Source organism: Taudactylus pleione, unplaced genomic scaffold (assembly GCF_031769625.1).
Source record: "Taudactylus pleione unplaced genomic scaffold, aTauple2 ptg000021l, whole genome shotgun sequence".
NCBI classification, from domain to species: Eukaryota; Metazoa; Chordata; class Amphibia; order Anura; family Myobatrachidae; genus Taudactylus; species Taudactylus pleione.
Window position 1 is genome coordinate 11,815,208 of NW_028284423.1, and position 17,736 is coordinate 11,832,943.

General features: G+C 43.1%; 1 protein-coding gene across 4 annotated transcripts in view; it reads right to left on the bottom strand.

The window, feature by feature from the left end:
* The window catches only part of NEK1 (NIMA related kinase 1), a 154,360-nt gene that overhangs the window by 24,367 nt on the left and 112,257 nt on the right, over positions 1–17,736 (bottom strand). For all 4 annotated transcript variants that reach the window (XM_088448453.1, XM_088448454.1, XM_088448452.1 and 1 more), the window contains 3 exons: positions 12,653–12,810; positions 7,358–7,578; positions 4,268–4,401 (listed from right to left, as the gene is read on the bottom strand). In XM_088448453.1, the coding sequence (XP_088304579.1) occupies positions 4,268–4,401; positions 7,358–7,578; positions 12,653–12,810 (513 nt within the window). The remainder of the gene's footprint in view (positions 1–4,267; positions 4,402–7,357; positions 7,579–12,652; positions 12,811–17,736) is intronic.

Sequence of the window (17,736 nt, forward strand, 5' to 3'; positions counted from 1 at the left end):
CAAATAGTCACAAGGGGTTACATTTTGGATTTGGGGGGTCCTGTTCCAAGAAGGTTCTTTTACACTACTCTCCCTGTGGATGGTTGCAAAAAGACTGCTTTCATGCAGGCAATTTCTGCGCTTTCCGAATCCGGAGTAATTATTCCGGTTCCAATACTACAGGAAGGTCTTGGGTTCTACTCCAATCTTTTCTTAGTAGACAAACCGAACGGGTCATTCCGAACTATTCTCAACCTCAGGGCGTTAAATCTGTATCTTCACTTGGAGAATTTCAAGATGGAGTCAATAAGGTCAGTCATTTGTTCTATGAAAGATTTTCTAGCTTCCAAAGATATCAGGGATGCCTACCTCCATATTCCTATATGGAGGGGTCATTAGCATCTTCTGCGTTTTGCAGTCTGGCATCGACATTTTCAGTTTCAGGATCAGGTTCTGGCCACCGCCCCCAGAGTATTTACAAAAGGTGATGGCACACATGATATTCCGAGAAAGGGGATAAATGTGTTGGCTTATCTGGATGATTTGTTGCTAAGGGCTCCCTCAATAGTTCTAACAAAACAACGTATTCAGATTACGGCTGGATCATCAATTTTCCCAAATCAAATTTAGGTCCATTCCAGAGGATGGTATTTTTGGATCTTCTCTCCGACACATAGGGGCATATCCAATTCACCTGCGACTAATTGTCAGGCAAAAGTCAGGCAAATAGCTTTTTCCTCGCGTCATTAGAACAGAACTTCCGCGAGAGAACTGCGGAATCAGTGTGTCATACCCTCTCGCGCAAGGCCAAATAGGGCAGCTTCACGCGGATTTTACCTCGCACCTACATGATGTGCGAGGTACTGTCCGTCAGCAGGGACTCGCGTTCGGTGTCTCGGGGGCACACGCGCGTGGAAACCCCGCTAATTAAATCCCGATCAGCGCGATAATTAGCAGTGGGGTAAACCCCACGGCTAATTGGATATGCCCCATAGTGCCCCAGATTGTTTCTTCCCTAAGCAAAGATTCAGGCTCTTCAATCCAGAAAAAGGACCATTTTACAGATGTCTCAGATCTCGGTTCTAAGAGCTATGCAGGTAATGGGGAAAATGGTAGCTTCATTCAAAGCTATTCGTTTTGCCAGATTTCACGCCGGACCTCTACAGAACCAATTGCTTCATCGATGGGTAAAATCAGACCCTCGATTAAACAATCAGATGTTCAGATTATCACCACAGACCCAGCCGGTCTCTCCGGTGGTGGCTGCAAGATGCAAATCTGAACAAGGCTTGCCAATTGTCAGTAAAAGACTGGACCATTGTTATCACAGATGCCAGCCTAACAGGCTGACGGGGCGGTGGTTCTGGACAGACAGTTATAGGGTGTTTGGTCTGTCCAGGAAACTGCTCTTCCTATCAAAATACTGGAACTAAGGGCAATTTGATATACATTGATTCAGGCTCAATGCTATCTAAAGAATTTACCAGTACGAATCCAATCAGACAATGCCACAGCAGTGTACATAAACAAACAGGGTGGCACACGCAGCTGGCAAGCAATGAGGGAGGTTTCTCCCATTCTTCATTGGGCAGGAAATTGGATTCCAGCTATTTCAGCAGCTTGCCTGCCAGTTGTCCACACCTGGAATGTAGACTTCTTAAGTCGCCACAGTGTGCACCCAGGGGAATGGGAATTACACCATGAGGCGGACATACAGTAATTGCCAGATTGGGATCTCCAGAAATAGATCTAATGGAGTCTCATCTCAACAAGAAGCTTCCAAGGTACAGATCTCGGTCCCGGGATCCCCAGGCACCTCTGGTGGACGCCATGACAGCACCTTGGGTGTTCCAGCTGGGTTACATATTTCATCCTCTGTTAATGTTACCAAGGGTAATAAAGTGGATTCAACAGGTAGGCTGGCCAGTTATTCAGGTGGCTCCAGACTGGCCGCCCCGTCATTGGTACGCAATTCTTCGGAGCATGTTGGCAGATGTTACGTATCGTCTACCTTTGCATCCAGATCTGTTGCTTCAGGGTCCATGCAGTCACCCCAATTTGCATCACTTCACTTTGATGGCATGGTTCTTGAATGCAAAATTCTGAGGGCCTAAGGGTTTTCAGACTCTGTGGTGAAAACCATGATACAGGCTTGTAAACCAGTTACTTCAGGCCTGATATATTCCAAGTATCTCGCCTCTTGTATTTTTTACAAGAGAGGTTGGGTAAGGGTCTGAGATTGTCCACTCTTAAGGAACAAATTTCAGCCCTGTCGATTCCATTCAAAAGAAATTGCCCACCATTCCAGAAGTTCAGACCTTCTTACAAGGGGTTCTTTGCATACAGCCTCCTTATATACCTCCAGTTCCTCCTTGAGGAGATTTGAATTTAGTTTGGAGGCACTCCAAAAGGCACCATTTGAGCCTTTTGAGTCTGTAAAATTGCGATCTCACTCTCTGAAGGTTGTTTTCCTTTTGGCCATTGCCTCGGCCAGAAGGGTATCGGCATTAGCGGCTCTTTCCTATAAAGTTCCGCTTATTATTTTTCATGAGGATAGAGTAGTGTTATGCACTAAACCTGCCTTTCTGCCAAAGGTGGTATCGACTTTCCACATTAACCAAGATATTGTCCTTCCGACTTTCTGCCAGGATTCAGTGTCTAGTGAAGCTTCTTCCTTAGCACTGTTAGATGTGGTACGTGCGTTACGCATTTACTTGGACCATACTGCATCTTTGAGGCGTACAGATTCCTTTTGGTGTGATGCACCAAAAAGATCGGCATCAATCCGGGCTCACTCGGCCCACGTGCTGTATGGCATGGTACCTCGGCCGGGCAGCTCTTCAAAGCAGTTACCTGATCATCCGTACACACTTTCACAAAATTTTACCGCTTCCATACATTCGACGCAAGGAATGCCAGTGTTGGGCGGAAAATTCTTAGAGCGGTCGGTTCCAACGCCCCCCCCCCTCCCCTTTAATTAATTGGCTTTGGTATATCACCCAAATGTAATGGATCCCCCAGATGGATGAAAAAGGAAATATGAATTTTAATTACTGTAAAATCTCTTCCTTGGAGTCCATCTGGGGGACGCCAAGGACCCTCCCTTGTTTGTTTTTTCACACTGGATACCCGTTGGTCTCTAGTTTCTTAGGGCCGAATTCAATTAGCCGCAAAAAATGTTGTCTGTTGAAAATCGGATTGAATTTGCCTCATTCGCCTGTTTTAACGCAATGTTTTCTCCATGCGCATCCCCAATTTTTGTCCAACTCAATTGTAAAACAAGCGAAAACGCGGATAGGCGAATGATTTACGGGGGTAATCAGTCTGTACCCCATAAAAAGCTTCAGTGACCCTGGGAATCAATATAGAATAGTAGTAGTAGCCCTATAATAAGTATTTAGTGAACTTATTTTGTTGCAAATGCACCATACAACCATTAATATTGATGCATGAATATGCAAGTTTTTGGCAAAAATGTGGCCAAAGTTATGAGCTTACCCATCAGATTGACTGGACTAGCACCCCGCCCACCTGCCTCTGATGTTTGCATATTCATGCATAATTATTAATGGTTGTATGGTGCATCTGGTTTCTCTTTTTCTATGTTGGCATATTTGCATGTGTGTGGAATAATGATAGAAAGCAATGTTTTTTTCTGAAAAATAAGTACCGTCGTTAATTTTAGGGTACCTGAAAATGAGTACTAGTATATTTTGATGTCTCTAAAATGAAGATTTAAAAAAATCTCAAAAATACACCTGCTGCAGCCTCCTGTAATCTCAAAAACAGTTTCATCCATATAGCCCCCCAAAATATCAGGCCCCACACTTTTTACACATTTTCTAATACGTTTTCCTCAAAAATTACGTCTTTTTTGGGGTGATGGTATTTTTATTTATTTTGACTAATTAGTCTTTAGGGGGGGGTGCAAAGGGTTCTGAACCAAGTCCCCACATTTGTACCCCAAAATATGGATTTTGCACTTCTATTCTCTTGCCTTTTGCTGGAAAAACATTCTCCTCCGGCGCTGTTAAACATTAGACTGAGCTTACGGTTGAAAGGGAGGGGTTATATAGGGGGGTGGGAGCCAGTTTTCAATTAGCTAGTGTCCGACTTCACCCATCACTATACATAACCCAGATGTAAGGCATCCCCCCAGATGGACGCCAAGGAAGAGATTTTACGGTAAGTAAAAATCGTATTATAGATCCAAGACTACACCTTATACATTTACACCGTGCTACATGGTCTTCTCCGGTTATATGAAATACCCATTTCCTAAGTTCACCTTTATTTTGTTGTAGACCTCTATAAACTTATCAAAACCAATCTCTTGCTCCAATTTCAGCCTCAGTTCCTCCAAATGGCCAAAAACACTGTCACCGTCATCATACTCATTCTCAAAATCCTCAGTGCTGTCATCTGCAGGGATAGAAAATATGTTTATGTACAGTACAATGAAATCGCTGACAGCAGATACAGTAAGTAGTCAGAAATCATGTAATCCTGATAATTAAAGTCTTACCACAAACGGAGGAAAAATATGATTTTTGTACGGTCAGATCCTTTTCTCCTTGGAGTATAGCAGGTACAATTTGGCTCCTCTCATATATAAACCTCCTTGCAATAGCCCCTTTTCTAACAATGCCCTCAGGATGGGACCAGAACATAGGTCCTCAAACTCCGTCCTCAGGACCCCGAACGGTTTATATTTTCCAGATCTGCCCACAAAATCAGTGAAATAATTAGCTCCACCTGTGGATCCCTTAAAATGTGTCAGTGAGTAATGACTACACCTGTGCATCCGTTAGGTGACCTGGAACATGTGAACTATTTGGGGTCCTGAAGACTTAGTTTGAGAAGCACTGGACTAGAAGAATCAAACCATAATATTTGTGGTAACCACAGAGCAATGAAGGGTGGGACCATAGTGTCCCCACCAAATGGATTTAGAGAATAGGGTTTTTGTAGTTACTATTAAATCCTATTTTCTGGATTTTATACCACAACATCCAGGAAGCTCTCACCAACCTAGAAGAGCTGGTCACGGGCCCCTTAAATATAACCTTCAGAGACATCATTTTAATGCAACACAACCGGAAGTATCACACCTAAGCCTGACCAGACTGTGGCTGCCTAATTTGTGTCTCTACTAAGGGACCAGAAAAACATTGACAATAGAAAAACAAATCGAGAAACAAAAAGTTAAAGGTTGCCTAGGCAGCCATCTATAGTGCAACTATCTGGCTATATAAATTGATAGCAACCATCAATGGTTTAGAAAAATGCTGCAATGTTTTTATTTCCTCTTCACAGGCAACAGTGCTTGGCACTTACTCATGCCCAGTCACTCAAATAGCTACACTCCGTTCTTTGGTTGGCCCACCACCTTCAAAAGACCTGCCTTACCTTTCCCAATTGGCCAACCGACTTCACAGCACGGATACCAATCGATGGCTCCCCACCATCGATGTAAAGAGCTGATGTGAATCATACAATGACAATCTCCATCTGACTAAGGCATTTAGTAAAAAACTAAGGGCCTGATTCAGACCCACTCGCGAGCGGCTGTCCGCTCGCAAGTGGGTCGATGTTATGCACTGAGCATGCGCACGACGGAGGGAGCTCCGTCGTGCGCATGCGCCAGACGCGACGAGCGAAGGAAAGTCCTTCGCTCGTTGTGTCCGATCAAAGGGGGCGTGCTGTCAATGTTGATTGACAGCACGCCCCCTTTGGTGGGCGTGCCGGGGGCGTGCCTCCCTGACGGGGGCGTTCCCACGGGAACGCCTCCCGTCAGAAGCCGGCCCACTGACATCACTAGTGATGTCAGTGGGAGTGATTTTGGCTCTGATAGAGCCAAAATCACTCCGGAGCTTGCGGTTGAAAACCTCAACCGCAGGCTCCGGCTCGCAATTTCGATGGTCGCGATGGTCTCGACCATTGCGGCCATCAAAAAGCACGCTCGTATAGCCTGTGGGTGGTGACCCACAGCTATACGAGCGTCCAGGAGGACGCTCCATGAAAATGGAGCCCGGCCCTCATTCAGAGCGTGCGCTCTGCTCAGAGCGTACGGCTCTGAATGAGGGCCTAAGATGCTATTGCAATGAGGGGTTATATGGAGAGGAGCTACATTACAAACAAGTACTAGCAGTTTGATTGCCACATTCTTGTGCCCTCTAAACCTCAAGGTTAATCGTGTCCCCCCAAAGAGGATGGTAAGGGGCACATCCACTATGCGACTCGTGAAGGACTGAACGATAACGATATCGTTAAGTCGTTCATTAAACTGTGCAGTCCTCACACTGAACGATATGTCGTTCAGTGTAGGCACCCTCCCTCATCCCTGAACATGGTCAATCTGTCGCTATCGGCAGATTGACCAGCATGTTCTGGCGATGACTGATGTCGGAAACGACCAGCGGAAGCGTGCATCGCTGATAGTTTCCGCCATTTTAGTGCCCGATTCATGCACAATTAATGAGCGATTGAACGATATAGTTATCGTTCAATCGCTCATTAATATCACCTAGGGGACGTGCGCCATAAGAGAAACATAGGATGTGCTCTATGTGCAATCCCATGCCATTAGGCAAAGTGGTGCAATTTCTGACCCTCACCAATGACAGTCCATGAACAGTTTGTTATTCAGGTTGTCCACCTTTGAATAACCACTTCTAGTAGGGAACACCCACTATGTTTGCTTCTCCAGAGAATATCCACCATTATGCACCACAGAACAATCTTTGTTTAAAGAAGTTAGTCTTGGGCGTCTGTTCAATCAGTAGCATAATTTATTACACATATGTTGAATATGAGTTTTAATCATCTTAGCATTCACTGCCACTACTGACCGCACTCTCCTCTTCCAACACTCAGCACTGGCTGTGCACGGTTACACTTCAGTATTGGAGGACAGAGTATGCGCCACTTATAAAGAATATATGAATATATTTATAAAACTCTCCAGAACTGAAACTTCTCATATACCAGTACTAACCCAGTCACCTTTAACATTTTGAAAAAGTTTGTATAGTGACGAGATTCAGAACCGCTTTGTCCCATTTTCCTGCTGCTTCACGGCATGCATCCTCTCATAGTAAATGAGTCAGTCAGTGAGCAGGGAGTTAGGCAGAGCTGGGGAACGAACAGCAGATGCAATACTGCCACCAGGTGGAGGGTTGATGCACATCTATGTAATGTACACTTTTATACATGCAATCTAAAAGCAAAATAGAACTAGCTTTACTACCTCAAAATAGAACTAGCTTTACTACCTCAGAGTTAAATACTTAGACTCATGTTTAGTTGGGTGAAAATGCATTATTTTAACCCTGCACAAAGTGTGCTTATAGAACACAAACGTATGTAGGAAATGTACCTGAATGCCACTCTTCATTAATTACACTTTCACTGCTGGGCTGATTTTCCTCATCGTCCACTTCAGTCTCCTGCTCATTCTCCTCTTCCTCCATCTTATTTGATATTTGTGCATTGACAGCATCATCTACCTCACCGTAATCTTCATTCGCATCCTCTCTTAGTAACTGCTCCATTGATGCCTGCAGTTCCTGCAGGTCTCTATCCGTCTCCCCAAACATACTAGCAACCAGAACAATAAAAGAAGTAGATAAATGGCTGGACCCTTTATAAGCTGTATATAACACATGTTATTGCATGTTCTATAGGCGACTACTTCTAATGAGACTGCTCCTTTAAGACCACAGTGTAATATAAAACAGCACAAAAGGGAGTTTGGTCGCGGCCTTAAATATACATTTGCATTGCAGTGGGCTTAACTAAAGATTTATACTATTTATCCCACAGACCCAACCTCAGGTTATTTCTGTCATATTAGTTAAGCTACTATTGAAAATAGGGTTTTGAAAATCAACTTGTATAGGAGAAAGTTTAAAAATATTTCCTATTAATGCATCTTTATAAACTCACCACAGACCACACTATTTTAGTTTATTAGTAATCTAAATACTGGGGATTGCACTAACTGGGGTAGTATTTATTTTATTTTTTTAAATAGTTTATTTTAAATTAGAATATATAAAAAGACATACATAACATAAGCCTTCAGATAAAAAAAGGGAAAACATTGTGAGTCAAAAGAGACATCCGAAGGATATATTAATCATGTAAAATCGTATAAGGTATAACAAGATATTGTAAACAATTGGACAACATTAGCTGCAAAAATAAAGGTAGGAGAAGAAAAAAAAAGACACAAGAGAAAAGAGACAAAAAGAGAAAAGAAGAGTAAAAAATGGGAGGATGAGAAAAAAAAAAAAAGAGAGGGAGAAGGGGGGTAGGAGGCCTCACTGGTACCCGGTTGTAGTGTGAGCAAACGGTACTAAGGGCCTGATTCAGAGCCGCTCGTAAGCGGCCGCTCATTCGCTCCGAGCGATGTTTGCCCAACTGCGCATGTGTACGGATCGTAATACGCATGCGCGAACCAGTCAGTGCAGCCGAAAATCGTTTGTACGCTAAATAGCGAATGCCTGCTAATATGAGTGACAGGAGGAGGCGTATGTGGGTGGTAACAGGGGAAGGTGCTTGAAAACGGGGAGTGGAAGTCAGAACGCAGGCGTGCTTAAAGGTCAAAACGGGCGTTTTAAGGGTGTGCATAATTAATACTGGAGCGTCATTGACCACGCCACTGGGTTATTTTATAGCCAGAACTGCTCGCAAATTTGTGGTAGCAAACACCAGCCACAAGAATAGCGAGCAGTTCATACGCTGTTCGATGTGCTCGATTAATCAAGCTTGTACCATAATAGCTTCAGAGTTGAACAGGTGTCTCCCTTTCTCTGATTTCCCATTTGCATTTCACAATTTAGGGATTATATTGGGACAGTGTCTGCAATCCCAGAACAAAAGGGAGCGCACCAACTATTTTAGTACGCTAGACTGTGGGAGGCCAATAACTTGCCCAGATTTAAAAAATATGTTGCCTTTAATACAATTTAGAACACTGGTGGTGCCGCTATGCATTTTACTATGTGTTATGGTGGCTCTTGTAAAATGACTCGGGCTAATCCGTGCATAGCAGGCATAAATGTCTAAAGAGCAGGCTTATCTAACTTTACATTCTGGCACCTAGGAGCTTTTGCCCATGAAATGAAGTCCCTAACGTAATATAAGAAATTATATAATGGTACATAAAATAAGTTAAATGTATGTATAAATCTTGCTGCACAGGTTTTCTACACCATTTGGATAGGAACCCCCGGGGAACCCTATTGCTTTCACTACTCATCTGTATAAGTTTCTGGCTTGGCTCCATTCCCTTTCATCTCATCTCGATACTCCTCCTCCTCCAGTCACATGCAGCCCTGACCTCTCCAGCACAAACACATAAGTAGAAAGGTCTCTGCTGCCCACAAGGCCAGCCCACATAAATCCTGCCATTGTGCCCACTCTGACCAGCTTATCAGCTACAGCTTATTCTACCCCACATACTACAAACCTGAAGACGTCCTGGACTAGAAGCAGATAAAAGGGGGAATCCAATTGCAGAAGGGATATGTAAAAAACCGCTGCGGCGCTGGGTTTTGTTATTCAATTCTATACAAATCACTGTCTTTTTCCCCACACCTCCAGAGCAAGTCTGATAGGAAAAATCAGTGAGACTTGCTCTGGGACCCCGGCAGCACCCCCAAATCCCCCCCTCCCCACATGGACTAATTAAACAATAGGAAGTTTCCAATTAGCTTAATTAGTCCTTAATTACTCACCTTCCGAAGCGGTGTCTTCTTTCTCCAGTGTCGGGAGCCAGGTCTTCTGCAGCCGGGTGAGTATGCGAGTGTGAGTGCATGTGAGGAAGTGACCCCTGGGGTGTGTGACCCCCCCCCCCCCCCCCGTGTTAGTGTATCCCCCCCCTTGACCAGTGCTGAGAGAACTACATCTTCCAGCTGCCCTTGCACCACCCAGCATCCCCTGGAGCCTCCCAGCAGCCACCAAGACTCCCAGTAGCCAGCTCTCCAGTGACAAGATGGAGGGGAGGCCACCGGGAGACGCGGAGACCACCTGAGACCCCCGGACAGCTCTGAAAACCCACCAACCACTTTTTTTATTTCATTGGATACAGCGGGTATCGAGAGCGCTCATACCCGCGGTAATCCAAAATTGGGCGTGATGTTTTTTTTTTACCTCGCTCGCGCCCAATTGAATCACCCCCAAAGTCTAAATAAAATAAAGGTGATCAAAGTGAAGCACACCTTAAAATGACTGATTTCACTGCACTATTATTCAAAATATGCAATCTAAATATTAAATGGTATTATAATAAAGCACAAGCTACATCTATACTTCATGCTGGGAATAGTAGTGAACACATCCAACATAAAGAAAATACAAGAAGTGTAAAAAGCTAAGTGACAGTTGAGTTACTATAATTCAGGCATAGCTCTTGGTTTCCAATATTTAGAAGTGAGCAAGTCTGAAAGGCAAAATTATGAAGTGTGCTCTGAATACAGGGCTCGTTATCGATTAGATGTGATATTGACAAGTTGGTGTCTAGCTCAGGGTTCTTTGTAAAGGTACAGATGTGTCCTCAAACACCTATCCCCATATGGATCGAGAGGCCTGGTGCGATTCCTGTGTTGTGTACGCTTTCCTTAATTTTGCATTTTAGGCCGTATTCAATTTGAGGCGAAAAGCCGGAATCTGAGGAAAAGTTTCGCCGATGACGTAATTTCGCCAGGCGGAAAAGTATCGCCGTATTCAATTTGAAAGACTTTCCGCCTAGGCAGAAAGTCAATGCAATGTAATAGGCGGAAAAGTTTCGCCTATGAATAGCAGGCGGAAAAAAGTGCGCAGGGGCTTGCGGCAGGTGGATTGTCACGATTTTTTAAACTTAACTTTAGCAACTTTAAAATATGCTGGCCCCCATTTTCAAGTACCCCGAATTTGCTGGGATAAGTTATTTTCTGCAAAATACACTACTGAATACTATTCTGCACCACTTATACAAAAACGCTATTTAGCAGCTATTGAGCCCGTTTAAAAACACCAAATACCTTCAGCAAGCCAAATCGGGGGTAACCATAGCTAACCATACATTCAAATTGAATACGGGGATACGCGGGCACGCGCGCAATACTTTTCCGCCTGCAAAACACGCAATGTAGGCGAAAAAGTCCGGGAGGCGGAAAAGTATCGCGGGTCCGCTCAAATTGAATACGGCTCTTAGTTTGCAAATAACGTACTACTAGGTTTTTTGTCGCAAAGGAATTGTTATAAAAGTAACAGATTAATCATGCTTGCTGAGGGCCGTTCGTATTGGAGCTGCCTTGGCTACTTTTTCCTCAACCTTGCTTTTTTTTCCTTCATTATGGTACTATTTCCTCAACCTTACACCTTTGTTTGCAAGTAGTGTACTAGGGCCCTGATTCAGAGCCGGACGCTGTGACAGAGCGCTCGCTCTGAATCAGGGAGTCTTTTTTTTTTTTTTTTTCATGGAGCGGCCTCCTGGCCACTCCCATTGCTGTGGGTTGCCACCCACAGCTAATGCGAGCGGCCAGGATGATGGTCGCGATGGTCAAGACCATCGGGCTTGCGACGAGACCCTCGGGTAGGGTCTCGTGGCCGCAAGCCCCAGAGAGCTTTCGGCTCAAACAGAGCCGAAAGCTCTCCCACTGACATCACTTGTGATGTCAGTGGGGCCGCCCCCAAACGGTAGGCGTTCTCGTGGGAACGCCTCTGTCTGGGCAGCCACCCCCCTGGCCCGCCCACCAAAGGGGGCGTGCTGTCACTCAACATCGACAGCACGCCCCCTTTGGTGCGAGACCCGGAGCGACGGAGTGCCCGTCGCTATCCGGGTCTCGCGCATGCGCACGACGGAGCCGGCACCGTCGTGCGCATGCGCTCTGGGCCATCATCGACCAGGTTGAGAGCGCTCAGCGCTTGCGACCGGGTCTGAAACAGGCCCTAGGTACTTCGGATTAGTGTTTTGGCACAGCTAAGTACCAAAGTCAATGGCGCGATAATCAGGGCTATTTATTTTATTGTCAGTTATTTATATAGTGCCAGCATATTCCGTTACGCTTTACAATTAGGAACAAATAAAAGAACAAGATTGGGTAATGACAGACAAAGAGGTACGAGGGCCCCTTCTCGCAGGCTTAAGGGGCCTATCCATTAGCAGATAAATTTGAATGATTTATCGTTCAGTTGTTCAATTTATCTACTAATGGATAGGCTCTGAACGATGACAATGCGCACTCCCGCGGCCGACAAATTTTGTCTTTTGTCTCTCCAACATGTTGGTCAATTATCGTTGATCACTGACAGATAATAGAAATAACTGTCGCGGTAAACGACGAACGATATTTTTAATGAAAATGAATAGAAGCAAAAATAAAAATCCACTCCCTGAATGATGTCATGCAATATCGTTCGTCGTTTGCAAAAATCAGTCATGTACATGACAGATATCTGTCACAGCAGCCCCAGGAATTTTCAAGGTATAAATCTTTTGTCTTTCATCTTACAGAAAGATCTGCTAATGGATAGGCCCCTTTGCACTCTATAGGGTAATAGGCATTGATACACAAGGTGATGCCTATTGCATATAAAAGAACAGGTGCTACCTATCGCATATTGGTCCAGCCAATTGGCACAGTTTAATGAGAAGTGTATGTGGACACATCTGTATTACACTCACGTGTCTTCAGAATCAGAATGATCTACATCCTGTGCAGGCTCATCCTCTATATCCTCTATCTCCAGGTTCTCCTCCTCCTGCAAGTCAGCAACACTGGGTACATCCACCAAGGTCTTGAACATTTTAGAGAGATCAGGTAATGAGCAGGTTCTCAGCATCTAAAGACAAATAACAAAAAGGGGTATAAACAGTAACATTACCACCCCTAAGTAACAAAGCATTTAACGGCATTATGTTATATATGTGTAACCCAGAATTATATTAGACTATAACAGTCCAGTGAACTAAGAGTGTGAAAATATCATAACGGATGGATATTATCACCCTTTCTTTATATGGCTTTATAAGGATTCCGCAGTTCCTTATAGTATGTAAGCAAACAGTACAAACTAAACAAAGGATAAATAATGCAAGACTCACAGTACAAAACATTGCAGAACATGGGATAAAAGCTATACACACATTGTTTTATATGCAGTCAGAGTACCCACCGAGATCGTGCTGCCTGTTGAGCCTAAAGGATTGTTTAGAAAGGAGGGGGAAAACAGACAGAAGTGACAGTAAGGGAGGAGCATGGAGGGATGAGTTAGGATGAGAGCTGGAAGGCTTTAATAAAGTAGTGGGTTTTAAGAGCACAATTGAAGCTTTGGAGAGAAGTGAAGAGGAGTTAATCTGGAGGAAGGAGAGAGTTCCAGTGATGGGGAACAGCATGAATCTTGAAGGTAGGAGTAGAAGGAGGTAATCAGCTGGGGGAGAGTCGCCAATAATTGGCTGGGCAAAGAGGGTTGTCAGGAATGTGGAGGGAGATGAGGTCAGAATGTAGGTGGGAGTGGATTGGGTTAGGGCTTTATAGGTGAGAATGCATTAAAATTGGACTCTAATGGTGCGTACACACGGTCAGATAAGCTGTCAGATTTGAACGGTAACGATAATGATCATATCGTTATTGTTTAAATCGAACAGCTTCTGGCCCCTGCAAACGACCCAACGATGGTCGATGCGCGGCCACCTATGGTCTTTATTTTTTACATCTTCTGTTCAGTTCATCAAAGGTAGTTCTGACATGGCCTGGAGGTATGTATTGTATCAATATCTTGCTGTGGGATGAACCCTTGACCAATGGGGATGAAGAGCAGAGAGCATTGCATGGTACTGCAAAATGCTGATGTAGCACCTTTGGTTCAGGGTGCCAATCACTCTGAGGAAATCACCATTTTGAGTTCCTGCAAAAGTACCCAAGACCATCATGCTTCCTCCTCTATGTTTGGCAATCGGCATCACAGGGATTGCTTTACTAAGGCAATGCTTTTTACATCGTAAATCATAGGCATGCCTTTTTAAATTTTGGTCTTAAACATATTGGGTAGAAGCGGTTTAGTAAATAAACCCCTGTAACACTACCTGTCAAACATGGAGACAATGTGTTATGGTAAATAAAACCCTCACACTGAGGAACCATCCTTTCGCCTACTCAAAATGTAATAAAACCCTGCATGATGAACAAAAAAAAAAGTTAAATGTTGACCTTCTTTCAGTCCATGGAGGCACTTCATGGCCTAGGAAAGCCGCTTTCTCATTGCTGCAGAAAACTGAAGGTGTTCCCGAGAAAAGGCCTCTTTTTGTATAACTAATAAAATTTATATTATTTTTTTTCATTTATGCTAACCTGGGTTTATCTCTAGAAATTTACCAATCCCCTTTGTGTCATTTCAGTTTATTCACTGCATTTGAATGGCTTAAATTTTCAATAAAACTGGAAAAATTAGGTGTTCTAAATCTTTATTAGTATATAGAAGTTAATTTGTATAAAAGATTAATGCTATTCACAGGAGAGGAAAAAAAAACACCACATGTTCCTGCCTTTGTGATTTTCTACACATTCCATGAATATATGAACGAATAATTAGGACTTCTAGATATGTGCGCATACACTATTGCTGCAGTCACGCCAAACAGCCCTTGTAAGTGCCAGTACCAGGCGTCTCTGCTTACATTGTGCATCTTTTTCGCTCAAAAATGCATTTTAGTCACAATGCGATGTAAAAAAACCGTTGCCGTGATATGCAACACTTGGATATTTCTGTGTGACAGAGTCTGACCCTGTATACTATTGTGCTACGATGCAGGTGGCCATGGATTTTTTCCACACCAAGTTCCATTGTGCTTTGTATACGGATTCAGATTCAGTTTCATAGAGATATAGAAGTGTCACAGTGTCAACAGTGCAGTCTTGTGAAGCAGTTCGTCATATATGATTGTTGTTAAGATGATTTTTCTGGCAAATAAAAATGCTACAGCGCTCGGGACAGCTCACTTGTGCCAGGAGTCTCACGGCGCATGGCGTATTGAGGTTAGGTGTATGAGAAAACATTTATAGATGAGGTATGATGGGATGGTATAGTTGATGTCTTTGTAGGCGAAGGAAAGTCATTTAATTGCAGAGTGGCATGGCGGACGTGGAGCAGCAAAAGACGGAGATCATTTCCCACAAAATTGAGGATGGACTGAACATGGATAAATGGATCAGGGGATGCCAGATAGGAGAAGACTGCAGTGATGAAGTCAAATAATGACAGACTAGATAGGAGTTTATGGGCCGTATTCAATTAGCGGCGATATTATCGCAGATTCTCATGTAAAAATTGAGAAAAAAATAAAAACTTCTCCATTTTAAAAAAGGGGGAAAATGTGCAAAATACCTATTTTTGTGTAAAAATTTGGGGATTTCATACAGAACCCTTTAAGACAGCTCCCCCCTAATGATACTTTAACGAAAATTGTTTTCGTAAATTGCGTACTTTGGTGAAAAACGACCGCTGAAATTTCGGTCAAATTTGTATCTATTTTTTTCGTGAAAAATGCATTTAATGTATTGGGGCTCGCATTTTGGAGGGACATAAAGATGCGCCAAGTGTTTTAACTATCGCACGAGGCTGGCGCAGGTGTTTTTTTAGTGGTTTTAAAAAACCGCCTGCACCAGCCACATGCGATGTTTAAAACACTTGGCGCATCCTTATGGCCCTCTGAAATACCAGACCCAATACGTTAAACACATTTTTCACACAAAAAAAAAAAAGAATAATTTGACAGAGATTTTAGCGGCCGTTTTTCGCCAAAGTACGCAACTTACTAATTTTTTTTTTCCGCTAAAGTATCATTAGGGGGGCTGTCCAAAGACTAAGAAATCCCAACATTTTTACACAAAAATAAGGATTTTGCTAATTTTTTCGCCTGCCCTAGGCTGGAGAAAGTTTTTAGGCGGAAAACGTCCCTTTTTCGATATCGTTGGCGAAATCGGCCGCAAATCAGCTTATCGTGGCCTATATATCGGCCGATCGGATGGCCGATTCGCAAACGATGATGACAACGGTCAATTTCACCTCTATTTGAATACGGCCCTTAGTTTCATATTGGGTGAGAAAATAATGTATTCGAGTAATAGTTCATTGGAGTAGGATAGAAACTAAATGTGAAAAGTAAGGCAGCGAGTGGGACACAAGGGTGATGTCAAGACTTGTGACACTGAGGAATGTTGGTGATGAGGATTATAGCAAATAAGATTTTAGGAGAGGTAGTGAGTCTTGAAGAAGGGAAGATGATGAACTTTGTTTTGGACATGTTGCCCATTAGGTATCATTGGGACATCCATGAGAAATAGCAGAGAGGTAGTTGTTAACACAAGATAGTAGAGAATGGCAGAGGTCAGCATACATATGTGATAACAGAGAAATAACCTTTAAACTTGGCTGTAAGTAGATTGTGGATCAGTTTGGTAAAGGCAGTCTCCATGGAATGTTGGGAGTAGAATCAGAAATTTGAGAAGGGAGTGAGATCACAGAAACTAAGATGGGGGATTGTACACAAGTCTCTTAGTTTGGAGGGAAAGTGGGAATGGTGAGATGAGTGCGCATGTCAGGTCTAAATATACAGGTCTGGAGATGCAGAACATCCTCCTGAGTTCAATAGGAGGTAAGAGATTCCAGTTGCAAGGACAGGTGTAAAGATCGAAGTGCAGGGTCACAATAGTGGTCAAGATAACACTGGTCTGTGTCATCTTTAGTTTTATTTTAATTTTACGTGATGTTGTAATTAGTGCATGGTGAATTCAAAAATAGAACCTCATTTTGCTCAATCAGGTCAGGTTTTTTTGCTCTCTCAACTTTAATAAAGTAAATATTTCGTAAATAAATTATATATTGTTTGGAAATGATAAGTTTTATTGTTTCAAAGCAGACTTACATTTGCAATAATTGTACAATACATACACACACACATACACACATATATATATATATATATATATATACATATACACACATTTATATAAAGCTGTGTGTGTATATATATTAGTGGTACACAAATACAGTTGCAGTATTTAAAGACGTGTGTTTTGCACTTGGAACATCTCTCTTGAGGCACCAGCAATAGTCCAATAGCATATTCACATCCTGACAATGCTCTCCTTGCTCCTGGAGATTAGCAAGTTGCTACGGTGATAACCGGTGACTCTGTACATGGAGAGTGGGGGGGGGAATAAGGTGTGCTGGTATATCGCTGCTCGCTGCTCCAGATAGTCTGGTTTGAGCTCTCTAAGTGAATTGTTTTATAAAATGAATAGAAAGTGCAAGAATTTGCTACATCAGTGGTCTAGTCACCATGTCAGGTCGGCAGTCAAAAATCACTAATTTTGTGAGAAAAATGTATCACGCCTACTTTAGAGTTAAAATTGGTGATGGCAGAGATTTCAGGCTCCTGGCACACGTATGTTTACATAGATGCATTTCCTCAGCTCGCATTTAGACTACTTTCCTGAAAACTGCGGCAATGTCAGTGAGGAGCAAGGAAAGCCCTTTCATCAAGACATTCGAGTGATGGAAGAGAGGTACCAGGGCCGCTGGGATGTGAATATACTTGCAGACTATAGCTGGTGTCTAAAGAGAGATGTTCCAGGTGCAAAACACACACAAAAGGTATTTTCTTCCACAATAACTATTTGCGTACCATTTCATAAATATACTGTACATTTGATACGAATGTAAGTCAGCTTTGAAACAATAAACATTATAAATTTCCAAAGTATAATT